This window comes from Thermobia domestica, unplaced genomic scaffold (genome assembly GCF_964235325.1).
Source record: "Thermobia domestica unplaced genomic scaffold, izTheDome1.hap1.1 HAP1_SCAFFOLD_1329, whole genome shotgun sequence".
NCBI classification, from domain to species: domain Eukaryota; kingdom Metazoa; phylum Arthropoda; class Insecta; order Zygentoma; family Lepismatidae; genus Thermobia; species Thermobia domestica.
In genome coordinates, this window is record NW_027657039.1 from 14,821 (window position 1) to 41,452 (window position 26,632).

General features: G+C 35.4%; 1 protein-coding gene across 1 annotated transcript; it reads right to left on the bottom strand.

The window, feature by feature from the left end:
• Positions 1–253: 253 nt before the first annotated feature.
• Positions 254–26,632, bottom strand: LOC145677758 (ATP-dependent RNA helicase A protein-like). Its single transcript, XM_081748131.1, has 4 exons — positions 26,523–26,632; positions 26,187–26,281; positions 20,413–20,622; positions 254–986 (listed from the first exon to the last, which is right to left on the bottom strand). Exons 2-4 carry the CDS (start codon positions 26,190–26,192, stop codon positions 789–791), a joined length of 414 nt encoding a protein of 137 aa, XP_081604257.1. The 5' UTR covers positions 26,193–26,281; positions 26,523–26,632; the 3' UTR covers positions 254–788.

Genomic DNA, 26,632 nt, shown 5'->3' on the forward strand with positions numbered 1-26,632 from the left:
GTATCCTTTAAAGGTCGTATTAATCCTGGAAATGGTTAATTTTTTTAGTGGATGCAAGGCATGAGTTAGTTCTACAATTTTTCATTAGGTGACGGCACCTTAATGACAGAAAAGAAATAAAAAATGTTTTGTCTCAGTAGTTGGCAGGCCTAAGGGATCATTCAATTACGACACAATGTGTTTGTTTTGACGATATGCAACTTCGAGATCGGAAAAAAGAAAAAAGCTTTGATCTCCGATTAGTATTGCCAACCTGAAGCAGCATAAAATCCCTTCAGAACATTAAAATTTCCCTTTTCCAGTCCAAATGTTCCACAATGCAAATAATTCTTTTCCCATGAATGCTCTCCTCGCGCGTACACAATAACTATGCCCTACATAACGGTCTAGGCAGTCTTTTAACCGTAAATGAAAATCTGGTATTACAGCACGCACATAGGAAAATGACACCTGAAACACAAAGTTAACATGGGATTTGAACCGCCAGGAATCAAACCTGGGTATCCGACGGCACAGGCGAGTACGCTGACCACATTACCATGAGGAAGCTCTTTTGTCTGACATTAATGTTTAAATGTAATTAACTACTTTTGATGGCCTTAATTTTAAATGTTAATTCAATAAATTATTAATTACTTTTTTAAACTAAGAAATTTTCGTATTTGAGCTGCCAATTTACATTTTTTATATTGATCATCATATTTTTTTCAATATTTTGAATATATCAAAGCCCCTGCACCGCGGGGCTTATTTTACTTATTGCTTTAGAATTGCATTTAAAAAAATAATTAGACATAGATTAAACTACGCTCACCTTGAAGTTGTTGTTCTGCTTTACTTATGACTTCTTCAGCAATTTGGGGAGTAACTTTACTTAAAAATTCATGCGTAGGTCCTAGTCTCAACAATTTAAGTAACAAGATTAATTCATGAAGGTTAGCAAGTTCTTTAAATCCCACACACTTTTCTAATTTGTTGTATCGAGCCTGAAAAATTTATTTTTCTTATTACTATATTATATGAAGGAAATCGCCATCGAACGAAATTAATAATAATAACAATAAAAATTAAATAAAGATATATGAAATTTATCACAAGTGAATGGTTATTATCTGATATAATTAGTATTATTACATGATGCAACAGCATAAAAACTGATACGATACGAATGCATCGCTAAGTATAGCATAGGAACACACAAACTCTAGTTAAGAAGAGGGTCTAGGAGTACAGTTAGTGAACGAAGACAAAGAAGCCAAGTTACATTTAGCGAAACACCTGAATAACACTAAATTAGAGGAAGCTACACACAAAGCTTTTTTGTAAAAATAGGTGAATATTTGGTGTATTCTGTTGTAATAAAGCGCGTATAGTTCATCTTTCTATGTTTACTTTAAGACAGAAATTGACGTCAAATTATTAAAAGATAAGTGAAATCATTAACTCTGTTGATTGTGTAAGTAAGAGTTTTCCTGAAGTCTGGTTTCAATTACTTATTTCGTGGTCTTGTTCATTAGATTAAGTCACTCACATGAAGTCCGAATCACATTATAAACACACTTTGCACTTTTGGAACAAGTGTCCTAAAATTGAAATGAGACCTTTTGATAAACGATTGTATACGTAGGATTTTTTTTACAGCGATTCCTTTAAGAAAAATTGATGTCTTAATAGTTTCTCTGTGTATTTCAACAATATGGAAGTTCTGTAGACACTAAGAATGAGAGAGTCTATCTAAGGTGCTATATATATATATAGCACCTTATATATATATATATATATATATGTCTTCCATATATATATATATGTACTTTTTGGCCGGGTACATAAGAAAAAAACAAGGGAAATAGAATATAATTTTGGTAATTAATTTTCAGTCAATCAGGAGCAAGATTTGAAGATTCTTTTTCAATATACAATTGCTACTATACAATGAAATTGTCTTCAGCCGGAATTTATCCTGCTTATTGAACTTGTAATGAATTGAACATAGGAATGACGAAAAGGAATGTCATGACCAGGATTAAAGAATATGTAAAGGACGCAAGAGGGAAATGAATCCCCCCCCCCCCACACACACACACACCAGGATTTTTTATAGACACTTACAAGAAACGGGACACGAAGTCTATCGAACAGATTCTATATTATTGCTCAAACAACAGGAAAAGGAATAGTTTTGAATCCTTCTTCATCCGAAACTAAATTTGGATAGAAGGAACCTAGATCACCGATTGGGTGGTATCATATTAAGACAATCTGCAATGTCTTGTCTCACACGAATAATTCTTTTCCTGAGCCTTTCAAGGACACTTTTATAAAACACTTGGTTGACAGTTTGTCCTGGTGGAACAAATTGTGCACGATACTCTTACTGTCAAAAAAACAAATCAGCATCATCTTGAACTTTGATTTGCTCATTCAACATTTCTTCGGCCGAGGAGATGACGGAGTGGGCCACTCTTCGCTTTGCCGCTTTGTTGCAGGATCGTACTCAAATATCCAGGATTCATTACCTGTGATCACACAATTGAAGAATTCTTGGTCATTGGCAATCCTATAAAGATCAACGCACACGTTTTTTTCGATTGTCCTTCTGTTCAGTTGTGAGGTTTTTCGGCGCCATTTTGGCACAAATCATTCGCATGCTCAAATCGTCTGTTAAAATTTGATGTACAGTGAGTGTTTAAATTTAACTGTTCACTGATCATCCTTATTGTTAAACGACGGTCTGATCTCAGAAGAGCCCTCATACGTTCAACATTTTTGTCAGTGTTTGAAGTTGAAGGTCTTTCTGAGCGAGATTCACCTTTAACGTGTTCTCGGCCTTCCAAAAATGATTCGTGCCAGCGGAAAACTTGTGCTCTTGTTAAGTAATGTTCCCCATAGGCCTGTTTCAACTTTTCAAAAGTCACACTCGCGGATTCACCAAGTTATACACAAAACTTTATTGCACAACGTTGCTCTGAATTCCGATGCTCTACTTCTGTAACACACAACAAAACCACAACTTCACTGATAGCGCTGTGAAAAATAATGTGTTAGCTGTACGGAATTTTAACTCGGACTGAGGAAGTGAAAGGGATAAACAAACCAGTCTAGCACAGGCCGGTAGACGGAACGTTGCCAGATCGTCCGCAGTGTTGCCAATCTCATTACTTTTCTCACACACCTTGGAAATAAAATGAATATACAGACGTGTTCAAATTATTAGACTCACGCTCGAAAAATGCAAAATTGATGTAGAAATCCTAATTTCGCAGTTCTAGAACATTTAATTTCATGGTTAAACCACCAATATAGGATCCTTCATTTGTTTACTGTACAGTTGAAGTGGTGATATCACCGTTGAACAGATAGTATTAGTGAGGGGGGGGGGGGTGATTCTGACAGTGGTGTTTCAGTTGTAGATAGCTATTGTGGTTTCTATCAACAAGTTACAGTCTGAAGTGTTGTGGTTGCTGTCGTAAGAATTTAACGACATTCAAAGCGTTCAACAGTTCGAATAGTCCAGTTTTAAATGATCGTGGCGTGTTTCGTGTATCGATCTTTTATTCTGTGTAGTCCTGTAATTGCAGCATAATGGACAAAGCAAAAGACCTTTCTTCGCGTAAAATGGAAGTTAACAAAATACTTCTGGTGGAAATAAGATATACACGGCAATACATTGCTAGTAGAGTTGGGATAGAACAAAAATCTGTGTGTAGAATCTCTATTTTCATGAACAAGAGCCAAAATAGGGTTGGGAAATGTGGGCGAAAACCAAAGCTATCGCTAAGAGGTATCAGAAAACTAAAAGATTGGCTCTGGGAAACAGAAGTGCAACTTCTAATAGACTTAGGCAAAAAATGGCTGACAAGGGACATCACCCAATTGTCCGGCTCCAATTTCAATGAAATTTTTATTGCTGATAGAGGACATGTATGCATTACTTGTGATGACAGAAATTTTTGCCATGGTGCATGTTTTCTATTTTTTAATAATTTTTAAAAGTTGTGATGTGGTTAATAGAGATTACTGCAGAAGTCCCTTACTACCCTTTGTAAACGAAGTGTTAATGAAGGAACAACCATGTAGATACGTATAGGGCATAGGGGGAAGTCGTATGGTACGTATGACCTTGACGGCAGCCATCTTGAAATCCGCCATTTTGAATTAAGGCCAAGTTTCTTAAATGGGAATAGGGTAATATGATACATAATTTCGGGCTAGAATTTAATCAGAAAGACAACGGTGAAGTTAGTTTTAAGATACACCCATTTGGAGAAAAGTTACAGGCATATTAATTGTTTATACTTATTATGTGCGTAAGTCCTTTACCTCCGCTTCTAAGCCGCGTATTAATGATAAGAAGTGGATAAAGGTTTCGGTAATACATATTATGGCTAGAGGGAAGTGATACGATAAGGGTATCATTAACGGCAGCCATCTTGAAATCCGCCATTTTGAATTAAAGTGAAGTTTTGAAAAATAAAAACCATAGCATGTGGCACCTAATTTTAATAGTAAATTTTCCCCAGAAGCCAATGGTATGCTTATTTTTGTTCTATAGTTAAGTAGTATGAATTTATGACTCTTCTAATGTGCACGAAACATCCATTATTCGATCCTTCAAATTGGCAACACTCCTAATTTTCACCGCATGCTTTAAGATTCCAACTGGCACTTTGCAATTGTTGGCATGGCTCATGTTTTCTTAATTTATTACAATTTTTTAAGAGTTGCGATTTGTACATTAGAAGAGTCATAAATTCATACTAGTTAACTATAGAACAAAAATAAGCATACCATTGGCTTCTGGGGAAAATTTACTATTAAAATTAGGTGCCACATGCTATGGATTTCATTTTTCAAAACTTCGCTTTAATTCAAAATGGCGGATTTCAAGATGGCTGCCGTTAATGATACCCTTATCGTATCACTTCCCTCTAGCCATAATATGTATTACCGAAACCTTTATCCACTTATTATCATTAATACGCGGGTTAGAAGCGGAGGTAAAGGACTTACGCACATAGTAAGTATTAACAATTAATATGCCTGTAACTTTTCTCCAAGTGGGCGTATCTTAAAACTAACTTCATCATTGTCTTTCTGATTAAATTCTAGCCCGAAATTATGTATCATATTACCCTATTCCTATTTAAAAAACTTGACCTTAATTCAAAATGGCGGATTTCAAGATGGCTGCCGTCAAGGTCATACGTACCATACGACTTCCCCCTATGCCCTATACGTATCTACATGGTTGTTCCTTCATTAACACTCCGTTTACAAAGGGTAGTAAGGGACTTCTGCAGTAATCTCTATTAACCACAGCACAACCTTTAAAAATTATTAAAAAATAGAAAACATGCACCATGGCAAAAATTTCTGTCATCACAAGTAATGCATACATGTCCTCTATCAGCAATAAAAATTTCATTGAAATCGGAGCCGGACAATTGGGTGATGTCCCTTGTGAGTATGGCGCAGACATTTGGCCTGAAAGTGTTCGAAGGATTCTTTGTGCCGAGGGAATAAAAGCACACGGTCAAGAAAGAAAACATAAATTAGAGCCTACTCCAATCATGGCAAAGAAGCGCCTCGAATGGGCCCCAGGCCTAGAATATTGGACTGCTGACGATTGGAGGATAGTGTGTTTTAGTGATGAATCATGTATATTTGTGTCTGATGAATGTTCACAATATGTGCGACGTTAACCTGGGAGGAATTCAAGTTGGAACGTCTTTAATAAACTGTGAAGCATCATACTTCAGTCATGGTCTGGGGTGTGATCTCTGTCTTCTGACCAGGAAGACTGTATATAGTAGAGGGGACAGTAAAGCACGACTAATACCTACAAGTTCTTCAAGAACTGCTTTCCCAGACTGCAATCTGGTTTGATGACGTACAATTCATCTTTATGCATGATGGAGCCCAATGCCACCGGGCCAAAGCTGTGACAAAATTTTTCGAGAGCAACGAAATTGTGTTCTTCCGTGGCCAGGCACTAGTTCTGATATGAACCCGATTGAAAACTTTTGGAGCTTCATGAAAGAAAAGCTTAGAACCAAACTTCAATTGATCAAGGAGATCAACAATTTGTGGTATTGCTGAATTGAAGGCAAAATGTGCTAAACTCGTACATAGGATGCCACAAAGGATAAAAGACTAAATAAAGAATAAGGGATTTCATAACAAATATTAATCTTTGTGTGAGAGATAATTTTCTTGTAAGTATTCCATTTCATTTTTGTTTCCAATTTGGATATACACACTTTATAGTAATTATATTTGAATGTTACCTACGCATTTGTTTTATTGATATTGAAAAGCATATGCCACACCCACTAGAAATTAGGACAGAGTTACAGAGTTGAACACGTCTGTATATCCGTAACTAAGTTTCCTCAACAAACTACAAAAGGAAAAAGAAAACTTAAATGAATGCTCCTTCGAATGTTTTTAAAGATCTATTACTGAACTGATGTAACGGTGATACATAAATCTTTTCCACATATCGAAATTCGGAATTTGCATATTTCTTCATTTCTTGAACACACACATTGAACATGACAAGAAGAGAAACAATCAGTTGAACAACTCAATTCTTGATAACAATTGACTATCGTTCATTATTTTTTTTTTTTTAAAGAACTATCTTTCCTTTTTTCTGTTGTCAAATCGTAAAACACTGATGTACGGTTTTTACGACAAAAATGAGTCTGGAAATAGCCTAGAAAAATTTGATTGATTCCTTGAACATAATTACTGGGCATAACCTAACTCTCATTAGCTCTTACCATTTTAGTATTAATATATAAAGATATATATATATGTAGATAGGATGGACAATTTATCTTTATCATTCGCTATAATGGAGAAACCAAAAGAGAGAGAGAAAAGCAAAACTTTGCACGAAGCAACTATAAGGAGGGGGACATTTTTGCATGTATTAAATAGAAACATACAACAAACAGTGTTACCAACTCAATATTATAAAGTTATATTTTTCAAGTGGCAGTACGTCAGATTATTGCATATTTCAAATCAACATGTCAAACCACAACTTAGCAAACTAAGGATGTTATAGTATCACAAATATCCAAAGTTTGGAAGCCTCTAACGCACATACACTACAACGGATATGCACACGATAATGCACATCGAAAGTACTTTAGCGTTGAATACCATGGCCATGGTATGATATGTTTCGAATGAATAGGAACGAATTTTTCAGGGCTTGAAAATTTGAACTTTTTTGAGAGTGTTTACTTCGAAAAAAACTTAGATAATTACAATATCTAAATACATGTGTGGTTTGCAATTAGCAAACAAATCATTTTCCCGTGTACGGCACTTCGATTTTTCAAATAGTTTGGAAGATATGAAAAGCATTGCTGAAGTTTGCAGCACAGGTTAAATCATGTAATTGCTAGAACTTGTAATTACAGCTACTAAAAGCTATTACTGTAATGCTATAAAAGAGAAGGAAAACAATCATTTTAAATATTTTCCACAAATACGTCATTTTCAGCAGTGTTGCGAACTTTATCAACATTTATCATATTTCCGGAACGGTATGAGATATCGAAGTGCTGTAAACGGCAAAATAATTTACATATTCATTACAAATCATACAAGTAGCTAGACATGATACTTATTCCAGTATTTCATCGAAAAGAAGCCTTTAAAAAAAGATATAATTTTCACTCCCTGTAACTTCGTTCCTATTCATTCGAAACAAATTATACCATGACTATGGTATCCAACGCTAAAGTATCTTCAATGTGCATTATCACGTGCATCTCTGTTGTAGTGTATGTGCGTTAGAGGCTTCCAAACTTTGGATGTTTGTGATGCTATAACATCCTTAGTTTGCAACACTGTATAATAAAAGTGGTATTTTAAGTTTTGGTTTGACATGTTGATTATGTAATAATCCGATGAATGCCATTAGAAAAAAAAACTTTATATTGAGTTGGGAACACTGTTTGTTGTATGTTTCTGTTTATTACATGCAAAGATGCCCACCTCCTTGTAGTTGCTCTGTGCAAAGTTCCGCTTTTCTCTCTCTTTTGGTTTCTCCGTTAAAGCAGATGATCAAGATAAATTGTCCACTTACGATACATTAAACAAAGTTAGTGATACAATGTAAATGCCGCAAACCGTCGATTATGAAAACCATTCCGTTTTTGGCTTGGGAAAAATATGGCCACTTGTTCAATCAATAGCATCATGCAAACACAACAGTGACTCATAAAACAAATACAGTGTCTGTCAGATAGGTTAAAAAAACTATTAAATTATTTTTTAATTCAGTATATGAAAATGCTTTAGTAAAGGTGTATAAAATGATATACTTGTTCGTTTAGTGGCCATTGTGAAGTCTACTTTCGGTTAGTGTAGATCTTCAGGTATTGTGTATTTCGATTTTCTGTACAGTCCGCAGCAAAAAACCTGAACTTCCTCAACTTACCTCAAAACCTCAACTTCAAGTATGAGCATGTAAGTTTATTGTGAAACTATGCCTAACAGCGCAGGGAATCAACATAACGTCTAAGTGGCACGAATTACGCCAGGACAAACCTCGGCGTCCTCCTCTGCATTTATTTTGGAACAAAAGACTTCGTCGTTTCACAATAAAATTACATGTTTATGATGCAGGTTTTTTGCTGCGGACTATACAATTGACTTATGAATGAATTTTATGAGGTTTAAGAATAGCAGCAAAGCAATACTAATGTTCAGTATTTCAAGTAAATTATTTTGCAATAATTTTCGATATTTTGAAAGAGAACTGTGTATGTTCACAAAATTTTGTTTATGCCAAATTCTCAAAATTGCTAAATTGAATTTTATAACATCTCTTACAAAATTCTTTTTTTAAAATATAATTTAACGAATTTTTAATGTTGCAATAAAATTTACATTTACAAAAGACTAAAAAGAGTGCTTTGTTTCTTATACAATATTGATTTAGGAGAACACGGTGGCTCAGTGGTAGAGCGCTTACTTCTTGTATGTAGGGTTCGATCCCCTGCCAAGTAAGCTTGTGGTGGACAACATCGTGCCCGTGGGTTTTCTCGAGATACTTCCGTTTCCTTCTATATTCTCATTCCACAGATTATTCCATCAAATCGTGAGACGTCAAATTGAAACATTTCATTTAATTTTCATTTACAATATTGATTTTGCTTTAGTCATTTAGTTTTCTTTTGGTTTTCTTTTCCAAACAGCAATAGATGGCCTATGGAGTAATGAGCGTCATCATGAGTTCATTAAATTTTGAAGTTAGTAAATTATTAATTTATTTATTTTTCTTTATAGCGAGATTTTTTGGAATTATTTTTACCAACTTCAAGCACACGGTTGATTCTGTTCGGCACTTGCTCAAGCTCACTTAAGAGAAATTACTTGATTTGACTTCAGTTTAGCGTCCCTTTCAGCATCAAGGTTATATGAGACGTGGACCTAAAGCTTAACGTGTGATCTGAACCACATGAGATCCCACCGGGAATCGAACCCGGTTTTCCTACACCAAAGGCGGGTACGCTAACCGCTTAGCCACGAGGAAATTCAAGAAAGATTACTTGTATTAAATAATCTTGTTCTGATTATTTTTATTTAGAAACCAGAACGCATTTTCTAGGAAGAGAAAAGAGAACCTGTCCAGGAAAGAAAGGACGTTTGGTAACTAGCTAAATCTGTAATGGATGTTAACAATCAAATATATTTCATTTGAAAATTGGACAGACAATAGAAGGAAATTTTCCAATATTCAAAAATTTTTAATACTCTTTAAGACCATCATTGTTACTCTAACATTATAATTTTGTTTCTGAAAATCCAACAATCAAACAGTTGCTAAGAAATGTTTCTTTTATTCGTGTGGTGTGTGGTCGCAATGTCTACACGTAAGTACGTATTTATTTCCCCGCTTTTTTTTTTCTAGTGGCGTTGAGGTTAAAAACGTTACTAGGAATGAGGAAACAGCATATATACAAGAACTAGCATGAATGTTAAATCAATATGCTAGTTTGTAACTTGGCTGTTAAGATTACTTAGGGGCAACGGAGGGAAGGGGAACAGCGCCCCGGAACAAGACCCTCTATGAAAAGGAAGCTTCGACGGTTGTTTACCTTAATGGTATCTTCCTCAGGTTCCTTTCCCCTTTGTAATTTGCAGGCCATGGGCGCTGAGGGCCTATACACAATCAATTGGCATCTTTTCAGGCCCGGAAAATTCCCGAGAGATGTCTAGATAGTTAATAAGTGTAAGACGTTCAACTATGAACTATGTTCTTTGAACTAAACAGTCGTATTTACGTTTCTAAATAATAATAATTAAAGAATATATATATATATAAAACTTTTAAGTTGAACTACTACTACTACTACTACTATTAATAATAATAATAATAATAATAATAATAATAATAATAATAATAATAATAATAATAATAATCCTATTTATAAGCAAGAAACGTCTCAGTATGACACACTACTTCCTGATAGTAAACAGTCGTGTCGATAGATGTTCCTCGCTGCGTTATCGCTTGTCTGCCTAACGATTATAGATTTCGCTACCGTTCAGGCAATTCGCCGATATGAAACTATTGTGAGGATTCAATTGCATTTTTTGAGAAAAAAAACTATTTTTTAACTTAATTGTTTCAAAATAAGACTAGGGTGAAACCATATTTAGATTTCAGCATTAAAATTTGTGTAACCGCATGTTGGTTAGTAGAGACACTACGAAAAAAAATAAAAATTAAAGTTTAATGTAAGCAATTAGAACTTTTAATTAAGCACTAACACTATGGCCTATGGAACCCGGAGGTTCAATGCCGCATTCACAAAAGCTCTCCACTGACTTCTATCCTTAGTCAACTGGATCAGTTTCTACTTTGTATTCCTGTTTCTATGGGATCCATCTTAATGTTGTCCTCCCATCTGCGCCTAGGTCTTTCTAATGGTTGTTTTCCGGTTGATCTTCCAGTTAAAACTTTGAAAACGTTCCTACTTTCTTCTATCCTGGCTACATGACATGCCCACCTGAGCCTCCTAGACTTGATGACTCTAACAATGTTTGGTGAACGATATAGATTGTGAAGTTCATCGTTAAGAAGTTTCCGCCATTTCCCAGTCCCGTTCCTCTTGGGGCAGACTATTCGTCTCAGGATTTTGTTCTCAAATACTTTTAGTTTACGTTCCTTCCTCATAGTTAGCGACCGTGTTTCGAAACCATACAGAACAAGCGTGATTATCATTTTATATATTTTTAGCTTCAAATTCCTCGACAGAATTCGGGGCGACAGAAGATTTTGAACTGAATAATAACACGAATTTCCTGCTTTTAGTCGACATTTAATTTCTTCGTGAATATGGTTTGCGTCTGTTAATATTGATCCTAGATATTTGAAAGTATCCACTTTTTCGAAAGTATTATTTTATATTTTAACGCGTCTACAATTTGCAGTATGGAGGAGATGGGAGGACAATATTAAGTATAATAATATGAATAATATAAAGGAGTATAATAATAATAATAATAATAATAATAATAATAATAATAATAATAATAATAATAATAATAATAATAATAATAATAATAATAATAATAATAATAATAATAATAAAACTAGATGAATAAATTTCGAGTGCAATATCGTTGTTTTAAGTTTTTGAAGATTAAGAATTCTTACACGTAAAGTTCAACATTCAGAAAGAGAACATTACTTTTCCTAGATTTTATGGTCATGCGAAATTAAAATCGATAAAAACGAAAAAAAGATTTTAAAAACCAAGTTTTGCTATTTAGCTAAGTACATGTTTTAGGTGTATACACTTTTTTTTATGGCCCCCAAGACATTAACTCCACACTTTCAATTCCGGTTGTTGTAGTTTTATCTATAATATAAATCAATTTATGAACTATGGAACAGATTGGATGTAATATAGAAAATCAAAATTTAGTGGTTTCATTAGCTGGAAGTACGTGGAATCAATTATAAGATTGCTAGATGTTGAAAAATTCACCATCCTTATTTCATTCTCACTACTTCGCGAAGTCTTATTTACAGATTAGTCGACAAACATTTCTTATATTTTCCCAATGAAATAGACTGTAATCATTTTTATGTCATACTTCGGAAACTGACGAAGAACACATTTCCATAATTCGTAAAACTGCATCTAATGCAATTTTCACCTTACTCCATTAGTGCCTGTGGCCATTCATCACACAGATACTATGCCACCGGCCTTTCAGTTTGATGCACAATCTATTACCTATAAATTCGATCTTTCGATGTGCCAGTAAAACGCTGCTCTTAATAAGAATTCTGTTCCTAAGATATGAGCGTCGGTCCCCAGAAAAACGTGAACTGCTCTACGTGGCGTTATCACTATCGGTTTTTAGATCGCTAGTATATCTACATTAAATATTTTCTGTTTTATGTACGTACGTATGTGTGTATTTATTTATTTATTTATTTATTACTCAGTATCTAAAACACTTCCACTTTATATAAATTTCTTATGCGTCACGCTCTTATTTTTTTGCCTTTTTTAAGTTTGTACTTTACATCTGTTACAATAGTCCCCACGTAGATCGACTAAAGGACTATTTCATTTTTTCCGACTACCAAAGGATTTATAGTACTTTTTTATAGTAAAAAAATGAAGCTGTAAATTACCCGCGCTGGCCAACAAAACAACGTTATCTCGCAGTGTCGGACTGAGCCCCATGGGTCTCAGGCTGGAAGACCAGGTCAGGGGTCCCACACTAGAAGTCGTATATATATCCCGTATGCAAAATGTGTAATTATCCTAACCCTACTGATTACATAAATTAAATTACTTTAATGTAGAAAAAGGGCCCCATTTTGTTTGCTCTATTGTAAATTCAGGCTATAATGATAATCATAATTGAACGAGAAATGACGGATGTGCCATGTTTTGTAAATGCTATTTCTGTTGTACATCGTAGTAACCTTCGGAAAGGAACCCTTAAGGTATTCGAGACATCTGGACGTAGTAAGACCTGCAGTTACCTTTCTGACGTCTGTGGGAATACTCAGTGACGTGCATCTGATGTAGGCCCGAATTTCGTGGTTCTTTTTATGTTGTAGATACTTACGTAAGGATTAGGATTAAAAATTTATATAAAGAAAACAAAGTTGAGGGTGAGGCCCCGGCCGGGATTCCGGCCCTGGCCAGTCCGAGACTGGTATCTCGTTCTGTTACACAACTTAATCAACAAAATACATGATTCATTTTACAAGGTCTCACTCTTCCTATGATTTCAGTGTAGACAGAATTAGCATACGAGTATCAATTCTTTCAAACAAAATGTATAAGGGGCGATCAACTGAAACCCGTTCAGTGGTCATAATTCATGAAATAAATTTTATTTCGAGCGGAAACTTGTACACTAGGCGTCTATGGTTAGCGTGCAGTAAAAATATTGTTCAGAAGTCACCAAGAGCGTTCAGACACTTGTCCCCTGTGTCACTAACTTACAAATGCCGTCCATGTAAAATTTGGACGACTGACTATCAAACCAATCACGCACAGCGTCCTGAAACTCAGCGTCAGACTGAAATCTCTGACCTTTCAATGCCTTCTTTAGACGCCCAAAGATGTGACTCACAAGGTGAAAGGTCAGGGCTGTATTGCTGGTGTCGCAACATTTCCCACTTGAATCGTTGAAACAAATCCTGCACTTGGTTTGCAACGTGTGGACGCGCGTTGTCATGCAACACAATGACTCCAGCGGTCAATAAACCAGGCCTTTTGTTTTTGATGGATCTCCGTAAGGTCTGACAGTAGCGTACGGCGTTGATGGACTGTCCTGGTTCCTTGAAGTCGAAGAATAATGGTCCATGGCAATCAAAGAACACAAACACCATAACTTTTTCCGCAGACGGTTGCGTCTTAAACTTTTTGGGACGTGGAGATGAGGGGTATTTCCACTGCATACTGGAAGACTTTGAACTCGGTTTAAATTGATGGCACCAACAATGCGCAGCAAGAAGTCGCTACCTTCCAAACGGTAACGTGACAAATGTTCAAGGGCGCAACACATATGCTCCAACTTTTGGTCTTCCGTCAACACCCTGGGGATCCGATACGCGCACACTTTAAGATACCCCAGATCTTTCACAATTTTCTGAGCAGTACCATAACTCATGTTTAACCCGTTCGCTATGTATTGAATACTAATGCGTCTATCCGCAGCTATAGCCGCATTCATCTTTTCACGCGTGTTTTCTGTGGCAATAACATGGGCTTGACCAAGACGAAATAATCAGTGGTTTGTTCACGCCCCTTCTGAAACATTTTGGCCCAGTCCATAATTATTGTTTTGGGGACGCATGTATCGCCATACACGTCTTTCATATACCGGAACACTTGAACTGGTTGACAACCTTCGGATCCAGAAACTGGATGACGGCACGCTGGTCCTGTTTGGACGGATTGGGGATCTTGAACGCCATCTTTCACTCGTTATACCTGCAAAACGGAAACATGTATCAACAACATTCCTACACCCAACACACAGGGAAATTAGCCATTACACACTATTAAACAAACAATATCCTCCTACATACTATACCAATAATACATGGAACGAACGGATTTCAGTTGATCGCCCCTTATAGCCTATGCACACCTCAAATTGGTTTAAATTTTTCAGCAAGTATTTAGTAAAATCTATTAGATTTTACCGTGAAAACAAGTTGTCAATCTACACTAATGGGCAAAGGAAGGGCCGGATCTCACCGCGTGGCCTCTTTCCGTGCGAAACCAGACTCCATTTCCAGACCACTCTTTACACAAAGCGCAAAATACTTATACTGTTTAATAAATCAACAGTACTTGTGTAAGGGTAATGGTAGTGCTAAAAAATCTTATTTGCTTGACATAGAAGTTTGTACTTCGAATTTTTATCTTTGTAATTTACTACCTGCACGAAATTTTATTAAATTTAAAACTCTCGCACTTGTTAATACTTTACATTTTGCATCTAAGATTACGAGTAATGTACAGGAATTCTATTAGTGATTCACTGCAGTGGATGAAGAAGCCAACTGAGGGTGTCTCTGTATATACACTTACTGGTTACCTCTCTCATTTTGAGAAGAGTAAAGATCTAAGAAAACAGTAGAACCATGCAAGGCCGTGCCGTGGAAAATCAGCGCCCGGGGCGAGAGTATACGACGGCGCCCCCATACATATATTCCAAGCAATTTTTCCTATCGTTTTTCTTTTTTTCTCCCGAATTTTCGCCCCCTCCCCACGGCACGGCCCTGGAACCATGCTTCTAAGTAGTGTTAATGGTATCAAAGACGTTAATATTATTTTCAATTATCATGTCTCTGAGAAAGTATTTCTTTCTACAAAGTGAGAACTTTCCAGGCGAGAATCAGTTTATTGCCTTCCCGTTTGCTTCTCAAATATTTAATACCTAAAAACGACTACCTCCCAACGTTTACGAGTTAGTTCCTTCATACAATAAAATTGGAGAAAGCTCTAGCACACTTCTCTTTCTTTTAATGTACAATATTTGCAACCTCTTTAAAATTAATTACGTTATAAAATATTGAATTATATGTTAGTCAACTATAGATTAAGTATATTTGGTTCCAAGACTATGAAGTTCAAGAGAATAGCCCAGGGTGCGAAATTCCGGGGGAACGGGAGTGATTTCCCCCCCACCAAAAGTTTTATATTTGCGTTTCCCCTCCACCAAAATATGTAAGGGGGGACACCTTAATATGAAAAATAAGTAGGTCTATAATGAAAATTTTCAAACAAACAATAAATTTGAATGCATGCCTGTTTTTCAAAAACGTAATTTAGTTGTAAAGGGATCAGGTGTTTAACTTTGTCGGCTGTTTCGTTGTGACGAGATGGAAACCTTTATTCTCTAGCGTACCAGTTGCGTGCAAAATTGGTAAAATTTCTTAAACAGTTGACGAATCTACAAATAGGTTTGCGAATAAGCACTTGCTTTTATATGTAACATATGTGGACGAAGAAAATAACCATTATTGTTGTTTTTATAAATTAGTGCCTGTAGAAAATGCCGATGCAAAATCCCTTGAAGAGGAAATTATTCAAGCGTTTCCCGAAGATGGCATATTTTTAATCTTAAAGAAAAGCTTGTTGGATTTGGCCCGGACGGGGATGTAGTGTTTACTGGGAGAAAGGTGTTGCTGCCCAAGAAATGTCGACCAGTGCCTAATTAGAGTACACTACATAGCACATCGAATGGATCTTGTATCTGAAAGAGTTTTTGGTGTTGTGAATGCTGTTCACAACTTTGAATGTTTGTTAGGCGAACTTCACAATGTGTTCAGTAAGTCATCTACAGCTGTAAAACTTAAAAGTATCGCGACAGTCACAGATGCCACAGGACTGCTAAAAATCAAAAGATTGCTTCACATACGTTGGATTTCAAAAGAGGAGGATGTATTATTTGCAGTCTTTACATATTTTTCTTGTATAATGCAATTCCTACTTTTGGAGTATGAAAATACTGACCATTTCAACAGAGATAGTTTTAAACTGAGTGGTATTTACAAATATATATATATATATATATATATATATATATATATATATATATATATATATATATATATATCTGCTGGAGAAAAAGAACATTCTATTGCTCGGTTTTCTTCTGGATATTGCGTTCATTCTGTCTAATATTAGTAAAACGATGCAAAATGAACCAGTTTCGTACAATGAAATAGAGCAAAAATTGAATCTTTAATCGAAGCTCTGAGAGAAATGTGTATGAAAGATGATGTCTACCAAAGTCTTTGTATTAGTGCACTGCAGACAAGCGTCTGATACAGGGAGTGATGATAGTGAGTTTGATCAAATAAGGGGGCAGGTAATCCAGGGTTTAGTAGAAGAAGTGGAAAGAAGGTTTCCTTCTAATGATGCCCTAAAGTGCTTTTCAGTGTTTGAATATAAAGATCGTAAAAGCATGAGAGGTTTATACCGTAACGTAGACGTATATAAAGAAGCTCAATTGTTTGGATTAAATCCTGATACTGCAGTGTTAGAATGGCTTGGTTTGATTTAGTTTAACGTCCCACGCGTATGCCTGCTAGGCTAAAGGAGACGTGGACCTACTGATTATAATGGAATCCGAACCACTTTGGTCGTTCAATTGTACACCACCGGGAATCGAACCAGGGACCACGTTAACCAAAGTCAAGCATGCTAGCCACTAGACCAAACGGGGGTTCTACAGTGTCAGAATGGAGAGAGTACAAGTCAAGTTCTAAGTCGGTAAATGATTTTCAAGTTCTTAAAGACTTAACGCGGAAAGTTTGTTCTGTGCCATTATCAGCTGCTGCCTATGAACGTGGATTCAGTGCTGTTCATATTAAAAGTTCCGAAAGAAACCGTATGTTGGCCAGTACCTAACAATCTTTATTGACAATTAAACTCAGTGGATCTTCTTTTAAATTATGGGATGCTGTTACTGCTGCTCATACGTGGGTTTCTTCTGGCCATCACATGTTCAACTCTCATTACACACGGAAACAAAGTGAAGTTTAATCTTAAATTTTTCCTCTAACGTAAGATATGATATTGCAAACTATATTTTAGATTTATAAATACAGTAACACAATCATTCATTACTCGTATTATTGTGGCTCTCTCCGCTGGTCTACTGGCTAGCATTCGCGCACCATCTTTGGTGCACGGGATCCCGGGTTCGATTCCCGGTGGAAGCGCCTTACAAAAATTTGAACGATTACCGTGGTTCGGATTCCACCTTAAACTGTAAGTCCACATCTCATAGCTTCGCTGACGAAAAGGGACACTAAATTAAAATAAGCAAATCAATCGTAATGTTGTGTTTGTGCTTTCATTTTCTAAGGTTTAACGTCCTACGAATATTCAGTAAGGCTAAAGAAGACGGTCATGATGCGATAGATAATAATGGTGTATTAAGATAGTGGAAGGAAGCGGGAGGTCCCCGGGAAAACCAACACACAATTGTTTGTATACCACAAGCAGAATTTGGCGCGAGCTAGGATCCAGCCAGGGATCCCACGCACCTGAGGTGAGCGCTCAACCACTGAGGCAGCACGGCTTTTTGTTGTCTATTTGTATTGAAATCATATCTGTTATTTATTATAATATATTCTTGCTAATAATACAATATAAATATATAGTATTATTTAGACTTACATAAGTGACCGGATATCTGAGCGACCAAACTGAAATACTAAATACTTAGTGAAGAAACGGGAATTTCATAAATAATAAAAACTATGCTCTGACTCTACTCCTCATGGGGATCTATGGCTGGCCAGGTGAAGCGCTTCAAGTTAGTAGTTCTAATGCTTGGTTAGGACATCGGTTCTCAGGGATTATTATTTCTGGCTTATAGATCTCTACCGCATTTTCGTGAATGCAGTCTTCAATATGATGGTAAACACAAGGGTACTGTGCTCCCACGGGACTCTAACCCTGGACTATACGCACCGAAGTGTGTATTAAATGCAGTAGATATGTTATCAATTGGTTAAATGGATAAATAACATTAAAGTATTTTTAAATAATAATGTCGACTAGTTTGAACATTAATTATTATTATTATTATTATTATTATTATTATTATTATTATTATTATTATTATTATTATTATTAATAATAATAATAATAATAATAATAATAATAATAATAATAATAATAATAATAATCCATTAAAATTTCAACTTTTAGGAGGCCCCACGAAGTATTAGTGTGGATCGCTGAACTTCTTCCCCCCACCATTTTCAAATGATTTCGCACCCTGGAATAGCCAATAAATGTATATGGCTCGAATTCCACATTACAATTATAGGTCCATATCTCATACAACCTCGATGTTGAAGGGATGTTTAACTATAGTCAAATACAAAAACATGAACTTACGGTGTTTTGATAATATAACTTGAACTTAATACGTCGGAAGATAAGTAACTATGGTTATGCAACTATGGTAATGTGTGCAAAAGAATTAATTTTCAATACTAATCTCATATCTTTTTTAAACTTAAAAAAGGAATATCAAATCCTTTAATTCTGATTTTTTAAAAATAGAAGTATTAAGTAACTCGTAAGTTTTGGAAATTAGATTATTAGATTATTATTAAATTAATTCAATTCATCACAGTTTTATATACACATATGTACACAGTTTTTAAGCAGTGTGACTTGATGTCTGATGGTACCTGATACTAGATGGCACTAGAACACTACATTTCTCAAGTTTCAAGGTGTTGCTTTACTTTTTATTATTATTATTATTATTATTATTATTATTATTATTATTATTATTATTATTATTATTATTATTATTATTATTATTTACAAACATGATTCCAGATACAGCTGAGCGCCGGTTTACACTGAAATATCTAACAAATTTAAGAGATGATAACATAATATAATAATAATAATAATAATAATAATAATAATAATAATAATAATAATAATAATAATAATAATAATAATAATAATAATAATAATAATGACAATAGAAATAATAATAACAACAACAAAATAACATGTAAGTGATAACAAGAAATGCTGACAATAGTTGACTAAAGTTTATCCATCAAAATGGAGTCATAGTGCGGAGTTAAATGCATCTTCAGAATTAAATAAATGTATGGGTGTATGTGATATTTCATTGTTCGTGTTATTACCTTTACTATGTTTTAAATTCAACTCCTAGATTTTATCATGTTGGCAATCTATTTGTACGAGGGTAATTCGGAAAGTAAGTTATCCTATTTTCAGAAATATAAAGAAACGTTTATTTTTAATAATTTTTAAATGAGTTTAGAGCTTGCACATTTCTCTATTTTTTTTTATACATAATCGCCATTTCGATCGACGCAACCTCATCTTTCACCTCGTTGTCGTTGTTGAACCGCGTTCCTGTCAAATGTTCTTTCAACTTAAACATGTGGTAATCACTGGTTTGCTCAATCTTCGCGACTATCGTGTAGGAAATTGACGGTCTCCCGTTCCTTTCTTCGTGGTGAATTTCAGTACGACCAATTGAAACTCCATACACTACTTCTGGACGTTTTTGACATTAATGTACGACTTGCCATACATTTCTGTCAACTTGTAATGAATTTCAATCAGTTAAACCGTTTTTGCGTTTAAAAACCGAAAAGCTGCGTGAACTTCGCACATGGCGGTAGCGCCAAGTGGGACCTCCATTACAAGCGGTTGCGAAGTCAAGACTGATCATCCCAGTGAGGTAGGCGTAGATTGTTTGGTAGTGGGGGAACTATAACCACAATAATGTGCCAACAGCCACACGAACCGTTTCCCTGCGTCCCGAGCGCTTTGGAGATCTTACTTTTGGGGTTACCCTCGTAATTAGACTTACTTGAGTGCAAAGACAAAAGTACATTCCCGCTTGTTGTATTCCAACACGAGCCTTTCTTCGTTCTAACGTGTCCTTGGAAGCCCAAAAGGTGACAGATTGAACATCATCGACTGATGATAGAAGTTTAAGCTCTCTTTTGCAACTATCAATCACACAGATCACATCATTCAGACAAACAGCACTTTCCGCAACATCTGTTGTAAGAATAACCTTTAAAAGAAAGATAAATACAAACGATTAATATAAAGTAAAATAAAATGAAACGTATAAATTATCTGGTACATTTTTCTTAACTACATATGACTAATCTTAGTGCCAATCCCAATGACATAATTTTGAGAGCCACTACTGCTCTAATCTTTACAACTTTATTAGCACGTAACTAGTCCATAACGAAGATTAAATAAAATTCAAGATTGAGATTTTGCGGTTTCAGGTCTCTCACAACATCTAGGGATGCCAAATCGTACTACTAAGGAGGTTAAAAACCATTAGAAAAATTATATCATATATTGGAAATGTTATTCAATCTTATAATACAGTGTGTTCGGAAAGTCATTCAACCCAAATTTTAGTCGTCACTCAGGGAAAATCTGGCTACGTAGATATTTTTGATACATGAACAACGGAGAAGGGGTTCGATATTCGTCATCAAGAATGCCAGAAACACATTAAGGTGATAAAAATGTTTTTTACGAAGCGTGAAAAGTCCTGAATTGGAGACAATTGTGGCATTGTTTGTGGACAATTGGGATTATTAATGGGTAGGTAGGAATGCATCGTTCTGAAACAAGAATGACACATTGGCACCAAGTGAAGACATTCCACGCCTGTGATAATGGCTGTCTAAAAACACTTGCTGTCTCGCAGTATGGAGTAATATGGCAACACTGACGGTAACAGATGGTAGTAATACATGTGGCTGGCCACCACTTATTCTACAGATAAACTATTACAAATAAATAAGAAATTTGCAAATCATTCAAGAAGTCATAACCAGTGGCAGATATTATATCTTGCTTTTCCTCAATGATTTTTAAGTTTCTTCTTGGTTAGTAACTCCATGCGTAGGACAGTTGGTAGGCAGTCACAAGCACTGTTTCAGAAAAATACATTCCCACCCAGCCTACTTATTAACATTCTAACTTGTCCACAAACAATGCCACAATTGCCTCCAATTCAGGATTTTTCACGTTCCGTAATAAATAAATGAAATAAAATAAAATCTCCATCGCATGCTTCTGGTATTCTTGATGATGAATATCAAACGCTCTCCTCATGGTTTATATATCAAAAATATCTACATAGACATGCCTTCCCCAGGTAGCAGTTTCGTTTCGTTCCTATGTGTGGTTCGAAAGTTCTGGCGCTCCAAAATTCGGGTTGCGCGACTTTCCGAACATCTGTACAAGAACGAAGAAGTTCAAATTAAATTAAGAAGATAATCTTGAACGAAAACTGGGACTGTATTATCACCAAGATGGGAACAGTAGCTGCTCTCGAAATTATCTCGATGGGATAAATACATCGGCACTGTGCGGTTAGTCACATTTTTTAGATAAGGTAAAATAGGTAGGGTTCAATGAGACATTATTCTAAAAAGTGTATCCATGAAAAAATAAGTAATGAAAAGTTCCTATAATAAGACCGAAATTTTGTTACTAATAGCTCTTCTTATAACTAATTAAGTAGACTACAATGAAGTTAGTCAAAATAATAAATACATATTTATTGTCCTATATCTCTATGGAATAATTTGAAGCTTAAAATATATAAAACAATAATCATGCCTATTGTCCTGTATGGCTGTGAAACACGGTCGCTTACTCTGAGGGAAGAACGTAGACTGAAAGTATTTGAGAACAAGATCCTGACACGAATATTCGGACCCAAGAGGAACGTGAATGGGGAATGACAGAAACTTCATAATGATGAACTGCACAATTTATACCGTTCACCAAACATTGTTAGAGTCATCAAGTCTAGGAGGCTCAGGTGGGCAGGTCAGGTAGCCAGGATGGAAGAAAGTAGAAACACTTTCATAGTCTTAACTGGAAATCCAATCGAAAAACGACCATTAGGAAGATCTAGGGGCAGATGGGAGGACAACATAAGATGGATCCCATAGAAACAAAAAAACAAAGTAGAAACTGAATCTAGTTGGCTGAGGATAGAAATCGATGGAGAGCTTTTGTGAACGCGGCATTGAACCTCCAGGTTCCATGGGCCATAGAGTTTGTTACTCTACGGAATAACGGAGTTAGTTAATATCTCTACGGAATAAATTTTAATTCTACGAGGTTTAATGAAATATAATATTCTGCACCAACTGTATAGTTTAATTGGTGTTTATATTAACACAGCTACAAATAAACTGTGAAGCTCCATTTTGCACTGTGAACAATTAACAAGTAAATACGGAAAAGAATTATGGAAGGAAACGAGCCTGATCACATTTAAAGGTTCAACCCAGAAATTTCTTCATGACAGGAAAGCTCTGCCATAAAAAAAAAAAAAAAAAAAAAAAAAAAAAAAAAAAAGTTACCGCGGCCGATGAAAGTAATTGAATTTGGAATTCCCAATCGCGAAGCGACACTGCTGACTAAATATCTACACAGCTACTGCTTTTTCTTTTGATTCTAATAAGTCAATAAAAATCATCAAACAAATTCGGTAAGAAATACGAGGAGTGTTCAACAATCATTGTCCCTGACATAAAAGATCTGTCATCTTTCCACAACAGCCTGCACAACATTCTCATCGTTGGCAAACTTTGTCCCTCGCTTAGGGAACAAGTGAAAGTCACTTGGGGCTAGATCTGGAAAGTAGGGAGGATGCTAGAATATTGCAAACCCCGCAACAGCGATAGCTGCGGCGGTAAGGTGACTTCTGTGAGTAGGATCACGGTCCTGCAGCAGTAGCACTTCTTTGTGTAGCATTCTCTGCGTTTCTCCTTGATTTCCTCTCTGCGTTTCTCCTTGATTTCCTCTCTAACTTTTGGAATCAATAGTGAATAATAATCTGTAATTGTCTTTTGGCCCTGGAGATAATCAATGAACAGTACGCCCTTAGTACCCCAAAAAATCGTGGCTATAAGCTTGCCAGCTGATGGCATTGTCCTGAATTTCTTGGGAGGCGGAGAATCATTGTACCGTCACTGCATACTCTGTTGCTTCGACTCTGGATCGTAATTATGTGCCCAGGTTTCATCAACGGTCACATATCTAGCTAGAAATTTTCCCAGATTTTTTCTATACAACGCCAAATTTATTTCTGAACAACGGACTCGTTTACGCTTTTGATCAATGGTTAACATTCGTAGTATCCATTGGTCTAATACTTTGTGTATCTCCAAGTGTTGGTGTAAAATAATGTCTATTGAACCGAGTAACAAGCTAGTAACTTCAGCTAATCTCCGCACAGTAAGCCGTCTGTCACTCATTATCAGCTTTGAACCATGTTATGTTTTCTGGTTTGCAGATTGTTACCGGCGTTCCTGCACCTGATGCATGTTCACAGCTTTCCCTGCCGCACCAGAAATCACGTGACTAGTTCTTGATGATTTGGTATGTACGGGCGCCATCACCTAATTCATTCACCAAGTTTTCATGAATCTTCTTGGGTATTAATCCCTTCCTCTGGAGTTACTTAATAACGACTTTTTGTTCAGATTTGTCCGTTTTCTCAATCGTTGCTCACCTTAAAAAACAAAGCAGATCATTAACATTATACACCCGACATGCCTTCTAAGCATCCAAAGGATACACCATGTTGCATGTACAATTTCATCTATTTCGGATAATGCCTTCTATATCAGGGACAATGATTGCTGAACTGTCCTCGTATAAGAATGTTCCAGCTATATTTGGACAAATAGTTTATTGTACCTCTAAATCATCAATTTCAGTTACATGTTTCATTTTGGTTATTTTAGTTTCTGAACAATTTAAATATTTTAACAAAAACGACGCCTATTAAATTTCTTAAATATGCAGTGTAGATACAACATATAGGAAATTGTAGTATATCCTCTTCTATGTATTTTAATTTTATGTTAATCATCTTCGTTTTTGTTCTGGAGAACATTTTCAGCCATAATTTTTGTCTTCATAATATGTGACAAATAAAAGAATGTTATACAGCTTGCCGACAGGTTTTGTACATATTGTCAAGGGATCTTGATAATTCATTTTATTAATTTAAAACATTGCTCATTTTAATTTTAAACTGTAATAATTCTCAAAGATTATTTGTTTTGGTTATGGTATGTGTGATGTCTGAATACATAGTCTGCGAATGTAAATGATGTAAATTGTCTATGTGATTGTAAGCATTTTTTGTAATTTCATGTTTACCAGCAACACATTGCATCGGACAGCGTTATGTAAGTTATGTAAATGCAGAGTGCTGACATGACGCTCCATTTTAAGAGGAATTGATTAACGCAAATTTCTTCAGAGAAATCTCGTATGCACGTATATGATTTTGACTCGAATTTTGAAAGCCATCTGCTATAATGCCCGCATCTTTGGTTGTATAAATAATCCAGTCTTTCTGATCAAAAGTCAGTGAAGGAGTGAGTCGTGAGGAGTTCGTAGACAGTCAACAGTCAGGAGACTGAACAGCGATAACAGTTATTATCGAACAAGTAGCAATATATTGGAACTCCACGAAATGCTTAACAATTGTATCGTCGACAATTAGTAAACTGGATTTAGTGCTGAAATACTCCAAAGACTGCAGCATTAAGCGGAGTGGATCTTTCGTGAGTTACATGTCAAATTCATCAAGTTGCAGGTATGAACCAATTAACCTTTTCCTACTTATACATTGAGAAATTGATCACCCACTTAAATTTTACATAACTTGGATTTCGCTACACAAATACACACTTTACACACTAAATTTTTAACAGAATACATGTCATCTTTTGTGATAATAAGTCTCTTTTAATTAACCCTACGGTTCTGTTTTTCCGTCTCAAAACAGTGGTGAGAAATCCCAAGCTCTATGTCATAAGCACATTATAGATTCGTACTTAAAAGCATTAGCGAGATAAGATAATTTAGGATATACCTTAGACTAATGTCACCAATCTGGGTTCGCTCAAATTGCTCTACCAAAATTAAGGCTACATTCCACTCAGGTTTTTAAGGAGTAACAACCCAGGTTGACAATATCATTTATCGATAATATTCATAAATTCAAAGAACTTGCGTCTCAACGGTATGATTCTTTTTCATATTTACCTGAAAACAACAAAATGAAAGAATCCAAACATGGTTCAAACAGCGTCTGCAGTGTATACACTTTGAACATTTTTCAATGTATGAAATATGTACCCAATCAACTGTGATGGTATGTCGCATAGTGAATTAAAAAAATGACGAACACCTGATCAGGTCTTGCATTTTATTTAGATTTAAAGAAAACTTCACTAGACATTTCTTCAATAAGTGTTGTTTAAGCTCTTAGAAAATATGCTGTCACAGGAAATGGTACATCTATCATTTTCAATTTTAATATTGGATTCAAATAATATCAAAAGTCTATCGTGGTTTCATAATCTAAGTGGAAATTTACGTGTTTGTAAAAATAAATTTTAATTTAAAGTAATTTATATGTTTCGTATCGCGCAAACGAACATCTCAAAAGAAAAGTATAAGAAAAATAACGATTAGTTTTGTCCACAAGACATGTGACATTATTGAATTTACACCCAATGTACCATACAATGTAAGAATAAAGTGATACTTAAATGTAAGAATACTGACCTTCATAATGTCTTCAGGAACTTCTTGAAAGACATCAAGTATGTCTGATTTCAGTGATTGAGAATGAAGGGGGATGAACTTATACTCATTGTGATCTGTTAAAAAGAAAGAGACAGAAGATAACAACTCTACAGCCTAAGAACGCCTATATTATCTGAACGCCATTTTCTCTTCCTTCGTCAATATTATTTTTTTGCAAAATGTTACATCTCATGTTCTGACAATTCATACGTAAAATAAATTTGCGTATTATGTATCTAAGTTACTGTCAACACACGCACTTAGGAAAAATTCTTACGTACTGATATATGACTGTATCTAAAAGATTAAACTTACCAAAATGCGAACTCAAATGTATTTGATGAAGTAGGTCGCTTATTTTAGTTCTCCCAGATAAAAACACAATAACAGTTCCCGATTTCTTCTTCCTTTTTATGTATTTTATT

What these genes read in the sequence shown, in the direction of transcription:
- LOC145677758 (XM_081748131.1), bottom strand. An exon ending in ACTTTTGTCTTTGCACTCAA is followed by an intron (nt 987 to 20,412) that starts GTAAGTCTAATT and finishes TAAATTTTTCAG; the next exon opens with GCTCGATACAACAAATTAGA.